The sequence below is a fragment of the Choristoneura fumiferana genome, chromosome 3 (assembly GCF_025370935.1).
Source record: "Choristoneura fumiferana chromosome 3, NRCan_CFum_1, whole genome shotgun sequence".
Classification (NCBI taxonomy): Eukaryota; Metazoa; Arthropoda; class Insecta; order Lepidoptera; family Tortricidae; genus Choristoneura; species Choristoneura fumiferana.
The window spans coordinates 8,947,453-8,960,330 of NC_133474.1; the positions used below are offsets into that span (position 1 = coordinate 8,947,453).

Here is a 12,878-nt window from a genome sequence, read left to right on the forward strand (position 1 = left end):
TAATTTAATAGATGATGTACATGAATACATGCCATCCTACGTAAGTTCAACCTATTAAACCGTGAAATATCTTGTTAGAAGTACCTTGGTAACGCCAGAGACAATTTCGGTAACGCAGGAGACGCCCAAAGTGTCGGTAAAATAGTTGATTGGCCCATTTGAATTGGTTGGGTTAATTTTTACTTACGTAAGCTAAATTAAAATAATCGTTTGTGTTTAAAGCAGTACGTATTATTCAACAAAACAAGAAAGATGCGACACTCTTCGCTTAGATATTACCTATATTGTCTTTGCCTTATTTCATGTTTAAAGCAAAGTTTAGTAGTTTTTGATCTAGCAAGTTGTTTTTGCGGAACCATGAAATTAATATGGTCAAGATGATGTCATCTATTCAACGACCATGTTTGTTTCCATCAAATAAATTGCGTTCCTGTTTAAATGGAATAAATACTTCAGTTAAACATCAAACAATTTGAGAATCATAACAAATTTCCGTTTCAAGGTGTGTAATTTTGTTCAGTGGTTCTTCTTTAATGTCGCTTTGAATTTATTTTATTGCGAGAGCTTTTGAGACTTGAAAGCTGTAGGCGTTTGGCGGTTAAGACAGAAGGGGCTTGCCCCAGCCTCGCCTGGAGCCCTCATTCAATGAATCCTCATAAAACCTGAACTGGAACACAAGTTCCCAGTTGGCAGTTTTTATAGTCCAGCTATTTGTAGGTGCTTCTTTCTCTTGAATTTTATATTAAATATCAAAGAATTTAATGCAATTCATACAAGAAGGTTCCCTAGTTTTTTGATAAAGTTTTAGTATTCTGTATAAGAAATAGCTTATTCGTTCGTTTGTATGTTTTGAAGGAAAGAAGTATGTACCTAATACCACAATTCAGACATTTTCTTTGGTACAAATCTCCTGACAGTTACAAGCACAACAAAAAAAAACCAAATAGGTAGGTGCAGCCGTTTTATGAAGTGATTCGCGAACATGTAGTTCTTCAGTTAATTATTATTTGTATAATATCTTGCAAAAATAACATTTTGTTTTGTCAATGAATTGAGAACCTCTCCTTTTTTGAAGTCTGTTGAAAATTACTTCTATCACCTCATAGAATATACAAAAAAGTACAAAGGGGTCGATTTGAAACAAAAATATGTATCTTTGTTTTTGTTGCTTAGGAGCTGTCAATCGAGCGCCTAACGGAGATGGAGTCTTTGGTGGCAGATCCCAGCGAGGAGTTCCAGTTCCTCCGCGTGGGGCCCGACAGCAACGTGCCTCCACGTTACCGCGCGCCCGTCTCCTCCCTCTGCCAAATAGGTAAACTACCACCTTAGGCCGGGTTTTCACGTTGTGAGCAAAATCATCGGAGTAGCAATACATTGCGAGCCATCAAAAATCCATCGCGTTATAACTTGTTCGGTAGCCCCGCAATCTAAAGCTTCTTGTTTGATATTACTCATATTATATAAACCCACTTTAACACTTTAACTGTCCCTCGCTTTCGCCACTGTCATGGGTCGATACGTCTGTGCATTACAGGTAATGCACAAATGTACAGAATTATCCATTTCTGATGTCATGTAGACGTAGCAGAGCTAGTTTGAGGGTGCATTACATGTCATGCACGGACAGTTGAAGTGTTAAATATAGCCTTGTACTTACATCATAGCTCTGATACTACAAGAACACCAAACAAATGAACGAGCGTGCTGTCTCATCTTATGTCTACCAAAGATAGAGACTATCTATAGTCCCAGCTGTCGATTTAAAGAAGAGAAAAAAAGCTATCCCACATGATTTATTTATAGTAAGAAAAGTTTTTTTTTACTGTCATTCTCATCGGTTCTCTCTGAAATACCGTTGTTTATTCATTAATTTGTTTAAATCCTCTCAATTACGAGTAGGCGTGCCAACTCAACCTACCACTCAACTTACACAGCGGATTAGTCGCATTTATTTCATATTGTATTACCTGTCTATCTGCTTTCCAAGTTTGAAGGTAATGCCTAGGCTTGCGCAGATCTGGGTTAGCTACGAGGGCTTGATGACAAAAAACTAGTGTAATAATAAAAGTTTAAGATTCCGTAATAAAATTGAATTATTTTTTGGTCGTGCGTGAGCAATCTTGGCACCCAAAGGGTGTATATCTTTTCCATATTTAATCCTCACTTAGGATATAATGCACCCGTTCGTTCAAGATACCTGTAGTGTCAGATATGTAATTTCAATCGTTGATCTGCTAAATCCATAAAATGTTATTTCGTGACCATTTGCGGAGTCGTGACTTTTGACGTTTTTGGATGTCCGGGTGGACTTCATCTTGGACTTGGACACTTGTGACCACTGCGTTTTAACTCAGGCACCCAGTTTTTTACTGTGCCATAAGAAGGAACACATTCACCCAAAACATTCTTAAATAAATAAATAAATATCATGAGACACTTGACACCAATTGACCTAGTCCCAAACTAAGCAAAGCTTGTACTATGGACACTAGGCAACGGATAAACATACTTATATAGATAAATACATACTTAAATACATATTAAACATCCAAGACCCGAGAACAAACATTCGTATTATTCATACAAATATCTGCCCCGGCCGGGATTCGAACCCGGGACCTTAAGCTACGTAGTCAGGTTCTCTAACCACTTGGCCATCCGGTCGTCAAATATCCTTGCCATTCGTATAAAAAATCTTAATCACCGCTCTTTATTAAATTGTATCCGTTTCCAAAACATTGATCGAAACATATTTTCAAATGACAACAACCCAATAAAATTGTCACGCCACTTGCACGCCACCAAATTCAAATTTAGAACACAGATTGCCAGTGATAAAAATAAGACAGTTTTTATTTATTACAACTTTTTAAATAGTAATGACTAGTTATTTTATCATCCGGTCTACTTGCCTATATAACTCCTAGTTAACGGTAACAAAATTCATGGAACTCTTCATCCCTACCCCAGTGTTAATGATTGAATTTTTTACCCTAGGCCTAGACGATGAAAGCAGCCCTCAATACGATTCCGCGCTACTTTATTACTGCGCAATTACCAATATATGTTCTATCTACACAACTCCATATTATGAAACCTCAGCTCTAATGGGATCCATTTTTGTCGCGTAACATCTTGTAGTAAATGGAAATCTTTCTGCATTAATCTGTGTGTATGTATTTTTATTTGTCACGAGCGTCTTATTTCTTAGTAGTTTAAGTCCAATGTTTAATACATAATAATTTCCAAATTACTACCATTTTCTCAATATGGCACACTAATGGCACGCAATTTGATGTGTTTTGTATAATTTACTTACGGGCCATCCCATTATGTGACCTGTATTTCCAGTATTTATATATATAAAAGCATAAAAATTTGAATCAATATTTGTGTTTAGAAGTTGCTAAAATACTTGTTTTTTTGTTGTTTGGAAATACGCACAGCTATGTATTAATTCTATCATGAAGCAGGATCTATCGCTCTACCGATAGCTATATATAGCGCACGTGTATCTATATATCGCTATTTGCGTGATGCAAGCTTCTGTGATGTCATTGGAGCTTTTTGTCTTTACTGTTATTGTCTCTATCACTAGAACAAATATCTATATAGCACGTGTTAATTACTAGTACTGCTTTAAATAATTGGACGTTAACTATTTGTGACATCATTAATATTTATAAAAACAATACACAACATTCGCATAACAGAACAAAAAAAGTGTGAATGGATAAAAAATTAAGTAGCTCAATTCAGGGTTGACAAAAAACAGCGATATTTTTAAGGTTTTTATTTCCTTGTCTTTGTCAGCCGAAAAACCTGCATGTAGATTGCTAATCTGAATAATATTTTAGTATTCACAAACCTCTTGAGTTAAAGTTTGTAAGCACTGTTATATACAGTACAAGTGTGCTCGCAGACAAGGAATTAATATCAAGGTATCTCACGATACCTTTAAAAGGTTTGATGTTTGACATTAGGAGCAGCCTGCCGCTAGGCCACTAGTCAAATAAGTGTCAGCAGCTTGTCGGCGCTTCTTGCCTAATCGCAGCCACCATCTTAACTAGGTCTAACTCAACTACAACGTAAGTTTGTAGATACATAGTGGTTCCAAATACTGTCCCATTAGTTTGCTTAACACAAGCTTACTGAGCTTTGCTAAGCTTACTTTGGGACTAGGTCAATTGGTGTGAATTTTCCCGTGATATTATTGTCTTGCAGCAATCCTCTGCTCATAAACAAACTTTTGTGTTTTAATCTCAAACAGTAGCGCCACCTTCTCACAATAAATGCCCCAATGACTTCTTCGATGAGTGGTGGAGATGGTCGAGCGTAAAAATATGAACTCATCCCACGTTTCGAAAATAATATGTACCACGGACTCTTATTCCGACGTAATAAAGCCGTAGTAACTTATTTCTGAGAGGTTCTAATAGATAAGTACAGTCAGCAGCAGAAGTAGATGAACAGTTGAGGTGCTCAAAATTATCTAAACAATCTCTTATTACCATGGCAGTACAAAGCAGTCAAAAATATATATGAAGCGGTTTACTGTCATCTGCAAGCATTTTGGTAATAAACATTGCTTATGTTGCCAATTATTGGAAAGCCGTAAGGTTGTTGAACAAGCAATGAACGAAATTCCTTTCCTGTGTCTGCAGGCAACAAGCAAATAGCGGCGTTGGTGGTATGGGCGCGCGACATCCCGCATTTCGGGCAGCTGGAGCTGGACGATCAAGTGGTACTCATCAAGGCCTCCTGGAATGAGCTGCTACTCTTCGCCATCGCCTGGCGCTCTATGGAGGTACGAACTGACAGTATGTTTTGTTTTAATAGTGACAAACGAGCAAGTAATCGCCTGATAGTAGGTACGTAGCTGTAGGTACCAATATGACCCGTCGGCCAGATTGCAAATGCGTTGCTAGCCTAGACTACAGGAGGGTTAAGATGGAAAACCTCAAGTGCCAGTAATTTCACCAGCTGCCTTACTCTTCATGGTGGAACACAGCAGCGCAAGCATTGTTGCTTGGCGGCACGGGCATATTGCCGAAATACTTCTGGTGTTATACAGCCGTCTAGATAACCAGAGTAGTCCAGGTGCACACTAATATCTAAACACGCGCTTACACGATTGGCAGAGTGATCGTGTTCAAATGTCTATGAGCACCTAGATAGCTCTGATATTTATGATGGCGATTGTACAATAAACATTACAAACGTTAAAAAGGTTTCAATTTGTAGCTACTGTGACCAGTATATGCCGACGAAGGGCTTTTTAAACACGCGTTTACTTTTACTTAGATATTTATAAACACTTTATGCACTCTGATATATCTGATAGTGACAATGTCAACACCGTTTCAACTTTTTTATAAAAGTGCTCCGACTTTATAAAGCTATATTCAAAACAGTTTTTGTCAGAGCAAACCTTTTTATTGTTATCTGAACAATGGCTTAATTTAGTTACAAAGAAATTTATTTTACTTTAGTTGAATAACTTTTACTTCTAACTTAAATTGGTTGAACTGTGTAGCAAAATTGTACTGTCGCATAGAAGCTTATTCTTTATTCAACTAACTTCGCTATATTTTTTATATTCATGATTATGAGTCAAAGGCTTTGACGCTGACGTAATAATACGAAGTTAAGATATTATTATGATACTTATTGCACCATTTTATTAGGTCCTTTAGCAGGCTAGTACTTTTTTTTAAGTTTAATGTTTACATTTCGAAGTGTTCAAAATGCTTCCCATACAATGGTAGATCAGGTTTAACCAGTTAGGAACTACCACACTGCCACTGCTTTGTAAACAAGCGTACAATAAATATTAAAAACGTACAGTGGGTTTAAATTCTGTATACATATAAGTTTTAATAGACGGAGAGTTTCTCATCCAGTTGGTATGCTATTCGCGTCGTGAGCGCACTGCGCCAAAAAACGCCTTTGTCTCAAGGACGAAATGTAGCGCAGCGCAGTCCTTTTTTTTCGACGGCGAAATTCTTTACAAAAAATAAACAAGAGCGTGTTTATCTTTTGAGGCTTTTAAAGTTGTTTTTCTTTTAAAACAACGATCTTATGTTTCTGTTTGTGCTGGCGTGTCTTGCGAATAATGATTTAATTCAACTGTTTCAGTATTTGGAAGATGAGAGGGAGAACGGGGACGGAACGCGGAGCACCACTCAGCCACAACTGATGTGTCTCATGCCTGGTAAGTTCACTCACATCTTTACTAGTTTTATCCGCGACTCCGTCTGCACAGTTTACGCAGTAGATGTAATTTAACATATTTCTTACTTATAATAGTTGTAATATTAGTAGGAGCAACATAATACCATCCTTTATGACACCGTATATCGGTGGAACACATACGATTATACCTACATAACACAATGCTTTGAATTTGGCAGCGTCGCCGCTGTAACTTTACGATATCAAATGTTTATCCTAAGACGTATTTTGTGGTATTTACAACCGTATTTGAAATGATGCTGTTAAACGCGAACTAATGTCAGATATTTTTGTATTTGACTGCCGATGCACAGATGGCTGTTCTTATATACAAATATGTATATATATTTTGAGGTGCAGTTGCCCATAAACAATTTTATCTTCGAAACCAATTAATTTTGCTCTGCCACTGTTTGAGTTTACTTAGGGCTTTAAAATTATAGCGAAGATGTAGTTCAGAGTTTAGCGATGACAGACAAATTAGTTATTATTTACTGTCAATGACACTTTAATGATGTACTTATACTTTTAAAACATTGGACAAGCGCGAATAGGACTCACTCACCGACGGTGCCTTACAAATTTGTAGAGGTATCCAAACTACATAATATCCAGTGTAAGCATAGCCCTAAGCAAAATGTACGCAGTGAGGGTAATTTTAGATTTGTTATGGGCGTAATAGAATAGACAAACAGATATAAAAAAAATCCGCTTTGGTATTTGAACCATAATGTTAAAGTAGCTTTATTTTAATCCCGAAATTTATTGAATACCCGCGGGACACCGCTAACCGAATTCTACACCGATTGAAGTCGCGGCCAACTGAACTCGTGAAACATAAAGAATATTACACACGGTGCTGATCGCCAGTTGTGTTAGCCTGAACTTAGCTTGACACGCTACCGCGTGTCTAGATACAAATACAAATGTCAGTCATGCAATAAATTAATATAATTATAGTCTAAAAAGTTGTTAAACTATCGCGCATATACATATGTATACTCCTCCATTGAATAATAATAGTAGACCTTATCCGCCAAAAAGTTAAAAAGTTTTTTTTAGAAATCATGAACATCCTCGGTCATCCATCAGTATATTCTTCGGAATTCTGTTGAAGATCTTAGATCAGAACACATGACAGCTGGTTTGTGTTATCGCGTTGCAGGCATGACGTTGCACCGCAACTCGGCGCAGCAGGCGGGCGTGGGCGCCATCTTCGACCGCGTGCTGTCCGAGCTCAGTCTGAAGATGCGCACCTTGCGCATGGACCAGGCCGAGTACGTCGCGCTCAAAGCCATCGTGCTGCTCAACCCTGGTCAGTACATAACGCTATTGGGTCATGTCATAATGTTATTCGAGTGTTTTTTTTTCGTGGGCACATTTTTGTTGACATGGTAGAAGATTCTCTTACAGTTTCCAGGTTATCAAAATAGTACAGGACGTCTAAAAATTCCCTAAAATGTCATCGAATTCTACAGCACATTCATAAAAAAATCTGGCCACGAAAATAGAGGCGGTTGAAAAGCTTGATAGTGTTGGTAGTGTAGGACGCCTTCCGGCCAGGTGAAGTGACGATCTGCGAAAGGCTTGCTGGTAGTAGCTGGATACGTCTAGCCGAGCACCGAATTTATAAAGACAGCAAAAATCCGGATTTTTTCGGTTATTTCGGATTTCGAACTATCCGGATTGCAATCCGTATTCGAAATGCATTTCTTAATTGATCTACTTATGTAATTTCAGATGTGAAAGGACTGAAGAATCGGCAAGAAGTTGACGTTTTGCGAGAAAAAGTAAGTACTTTCCCCTAAAATGGCAATACAGTTAACTTTGAAGCAGAATTGTAGAGTCAGCGGTAATGGAGAGCCATCCATAGGGTATTAAGTCACACCAATTTTATCAATTTTCAACTCCCTCCTCGTCATATGCATTGCTATGCCGCCTACTAACCCAAATCCCCCCCCCCCCAAATGTGTGACGTAATTTATGGATGACCTCTGAACATGCATTTTCTGCAATAGTCAATCAGAGACAATTTTGATAACATAGTTCAAATTTTGTATCAGAGCTTTTAAAGTTATGTCAATTAGTAGCATTAGAATAGTAGTAATAGTTTATGTTCGTACAGTCAAGGGGATATACGTACAGCCTTGGTCAAAAGTATTAGCACCCTAAAAAAAAATATAAATTCACAAAATGTGTGCATCCAAATTGTATATAATATTTACAAATTATAATTAAATACACATTCGTAGTTTTATACACAATAAATGGCATGCTGGTTCGCTTGCATCTAACTTGAAGACATACGCCAGTAAAAAATAATTGTTTTTGTTTCTTGCAAAAAAAAAATGTATATGTATTGTCTTTTTAATATGCCTAAAAAAGAGAACTATAGACCAGAACCGATTTAAAAAAAAGGGTTTATAGGTTTTGTTTTATGGCGCACCAGCATGCCATTTATTGTGTATATAACTACGTATGTGTATTTACTAATAATTTGTAAATGTTATATACGATTTGGATGCACATATTTTGTAGATTTATATTTTGTACAGGATGCTAAGACTTTTGGCCAAGGCTGTACGTTAAAAAGACGTCAAAAAAATCTATACACCTTTAAGCCATAAGGGCGATGTATACATATATTCAACCCTATGGCTGGCTATATAGATGTGCCCTCGACTGTACTTAACAATACGGTATTTGACAACTCCTGATTTTGCCATATCTTAATATTATTATGAAAATATAGATCTACAGATAGTGTTAAGCGAAGATAAAATTTGAATCGGTTGAAAATTGGATTTATAGTGATTTTTTGTAAAATCTATATACCTGTCTCTTTCTCAAACGCTTTTCTCTATGCAGCAAGTATGGCGGTACTGGCGTGTGACGTCACATGCCAGTATGTCTTTCTCTGTCTAATCTTGAACTTTGTTATTTGTAAAGATAGCTTAAAAATTGTTTTTCTATTCGATAACAGGCATTGTGTATTTTTAATTTATAAAACATATACAAAATAGTCAAATACCGTATTACTTATGACAATGTTGTTATTGTAAATAAAAATGGCTTAAGCCAATCAAAAAAGCTTTATATAAGCTTAGCAATATGAGCGAAGAAGACGTCAATCGAACGGCTGACCGAACAGAGCAAAACCGACCGACGTCTTTTTCTGTCATAGCTTTTAAACTATGGCGTAACAAATGTTTGTTGTTCAGATGTTCTCTTGCCTGGACGACTACTGCCGGCGGTCGCGAAGCAACGAGGAAGGCCGGTTTGCGTCCTTGCTGCTGCGGCTGCCAGCTCTCCGCTCCATCTCGCTCAAGAGCTTCGAACACCTCTACTTCTTCCACCTCGTGGCCGAAGGCTCCATCAGCGGATACATACGAGAGGCGCTCCGAAACCACGCGCCTCCGATCGACGTCAATGCCATGATGTAAAGTGCGATACACGCCCTGCCGATGTGAGAAGAACTATGGCTAATAGAAGCGAAACTGAATACATCTAGGGTGGGACTTAACTTGGGACTATCATTAAAGTATTAGCGACGGATCACGCAAATTATGCGTAATCAGAAAGTCGCGTCGATCAAACGTTTTTATAAACGAATTGAGTTTCTAACGACTGCAACACAGCGGAGTTTTGCTTCTGATAGTTTTTATTCTAATGGTTAAGATGCTTTACACGGGCATTATTGACATTCAAGTGTAAGTGGAAGTTGACAACCTTGACATTTATATCACGTTTGTAATTGGTTAAATAAATGAATTAATCACAAGTAAGACTAACATCAACGTCACGATACTAACGCCATTTAGTGATATTTTTCATGTCAAGAAACTCATTGTTTTGATAAAATATTTTTCTAATTAATCCAGTGAACTCATCCAAATGTGACCCAGTTTCCAGAGTTGCCCGTGTAAAATCATCTTTAGGGACATATCCCCCGCTATCTCATGAAATTCCAAGGATCAGTAGGGGCCAATTCCCCCGATGTGTTGGGAGGCAGAATTTTCGATAATCTACGACTATTGTTAGCCTACGAATTAGTTGAATTTTTTGAAATTATTTTTATTAAGTCGCCACTTTCCAAACACATCAGCAGGGTATATGTGCAATTTTGTAACGATAACTCTATTCATTTCTGATATTTTATCGAAATTTTATCTTACACAACATGCTGGCTGGTCCAGGTGTTTGGTAGTTACATTATGTATCTACGGTTTTGTTTTTAAATTATAGCTTTTTTATTGTAATCTGTATAAAATTTGAGTTATCTTACTTCACACTACGATCGAGTAAACCCATCGTCAGCTACGAAAAACTAATCGTATAAGGCGTAAGAGTAAATAACTAATTGACAACCAGCAACGAGGACCACCTCAGTCCTCGTGCTTACATTGTGCCGTAGCTTAATATGATGGAAGCTGTCGTCGTTACGACATTAGATAAAGTGCATGAATACCAAAAATGTACCATCCCGTACTGATCTCTCATGCTCTCGCTGCGTGGGACCCGTGTCGAGTGTCGTAAGGACTAACTAATATTTTAGACTAGGCGTCTATGCTTCAGTAATTCCTTATACATATTATAAGTCATCCAAATAACGAGTAAGGCGGCATGTTGAGATCAGCATTCCGAGAGTCAAAGAGCCCCTAACGTGACTGAGAAGTAGAGACAATACACTGATTTTCTGAGATGAACGCAACCGAGATTGACACTAAAAATCTATTTATGGATTTCAAAATGGCGATGCTTGATTGTCTGCGGCGTGGATAGACTGAAAAGGGTTTGATTAACACTGGATATTGTTTTTATTAGTTAATAGTCTTACATTGCAAGTTGGTAATTCGGTGCTAACATCGACCGGTTTGTTAACTATCTAACGGTTCCCAGTGTCAGGCACACATCTTTCCCAAGCAGACAACGCAAGAGTGTACAAAATGTACATGTTACAAAATAAGGAACATTCGTCGGATAAGTGTAACAGTTGATAGGTAGAGAAAATGGGGCCGCCTCTTTATTATTACGTAGCCGTAAAATTATTAACGTATTTAGTTTAGATGTTCAGCTAATTAGGATAATTCTATTTGTCGAGTACCTAGATGTCCATAGTGAATTAATATAATAATTAGACTGTTACGCGTAGGTAATTATAAAGTTTACCAAATCTCTCTTCAAAGCAAAAACTTTGTACACTTCAGTACTGAGACGTCGTAGCTTATTCTGATTCACGAAATATTTGGATCACATTGTTACAAGGCGACCGTCACGTAGTATATGATTATTTACAAATGACACGTATGTATCAATGCTATAAGTGTTTTCGTTACATATGTCGGTGCTTTAACGTGCATTTCGATGTGCAGATTAAAAATAGCAAGAAATCTTGAAATTGTTTTAGAAAATATTTGATTTCCTTATTGAAAGTTATTTTTAAATGTAAATATTTCGTAATCATAATAATTATGTATTGTGTAGGTATTTCACCTTTATGGTTGGGATATTATTTAATTGTGGCCTACGAAAGTGATTATAACCATCCGCGTCCTCAAAAAGGCCAGTTTATTTTTGTACCTCATACATACTAATTACGTAAGTAATATCAGGCGAATGGTTGACTAACAACTAACCAGTATTAAAAATTAAAAGACTTTGTCCTAATAAAATGTAATATCTATGTATAAAAATGAAAAATCTGGCGTATAATAGGTAAAATTAAACTAGACTGTTAATGAATGTGATGTCTCATAAACGTTTAGTTTTTAATGAGAAACATGTTTAGTCGCCTACTATAAGACGAGACGGCAAGCTCACCGAGTTAACTCGCAAACAGGAATGTTGAAAAAGATGACACAATTTATATTTGGTATTGAAATTATAACTAACCATGCGCTCTATCGTTTGTTATGGATGCATAGTATTGCTGTTGAAAATAATGGAATTAGGTAATTACTGCATTAATGTTGAAAACTTGATATTATTCTATGGTTGGGTATGAATTCTATGTTGGAAGTGTTGCAGCGGTTGTGAGATGATTTATAATGATGTTCACTAAATATCTGACTAAATGTAAGTTATATTTTTTTGTATAGACATAGCTTTAAGATGAAGGTGATTAAACTTTATCCTTATCACAATATACTGGATTTTTATTACAATAATCCTTTCCGTTGATTCCCTCTGACGGGGATCTAGGCCAGATTTTCATTAATTTTTTGGTGTTTAGCCCATTTTTAACCGACAGGAAAATACAAACTGAGACATGGATGCATAGAAAAACTAGAGAGACCAGTGCTGGGAATTGAACCCAGGTCCTCAGCAATCCGTGCTGCGTGCTATAACCCCTACACCACCTCTGGACCGTTGTTTTTTTGTTACCTCAGAACTCCGTCATTTACGAACCGATCTGATTTTTTTTTTCGTTCGTCTAGGAATGCTTTCAATTAGGTCCCATAAAGCACCAAATCAGGATCTGATGATTGGATCCTAAGGAAATCGAGGGAACTCTTCAAATATTGTAGGAACGCCTATGGTAATTTCGATATATTTAGGAGTAACTCGTGCATTTGCTCTTGAAAATCATCATTTTGGTGAAGTGGAACTGATGATGAAGACCAAATTTGACTAATAGAGCGACT

The 12,878-nt window shown here is 37.1% G+C and overlaps 1 protein-coding gene across 7 annotated transcripts in view; it reads left to right on the forward strand.

The window, feature by feature from the left end:
* The window catches only part of usp (retinoid X receptor ultraspiracle), a 54,684-nt gene extending 42,305 nt beyond the window's left edge, over window positions 1–12,379 (forward strand). For all 7 annotated transcript variants that reach the window (XM_074085449.1, XM_074085448.1, XM_074085445.1 and 4 more), the window contains 6 exons: window positions 1,174–1,312; window positions 4,665–4,807; window positions 6,139–6,214; window positions 7,400–7,549; window positions 7,975–8,024; window positions 9,456–12,379. In XM_074085449.1, the coding sequence (XP_073941550.1) occupies window positions 1,174–1,312; window positions 4,665–4,807; window positions 6,139–6,214; window positions 7,400–7,549; window positions 7,975–8,024; window positions 9,456–9,677 (780 nt within the window). In that variant the 3' untranslated portion in view covers window positions 9,678–12,379. The remainder of the gene's footprint in view (window positions 1–1,173; window positions 1,313–4,664; window positions 4,808–6,138; window positions 6,215–7,399; window positions 7,550–7,974; window positions 8,025–9,455) is intronic.
* The last annotated feature ends 499 nt before the right edge of the window (window positions 12,380–12,878 follow it).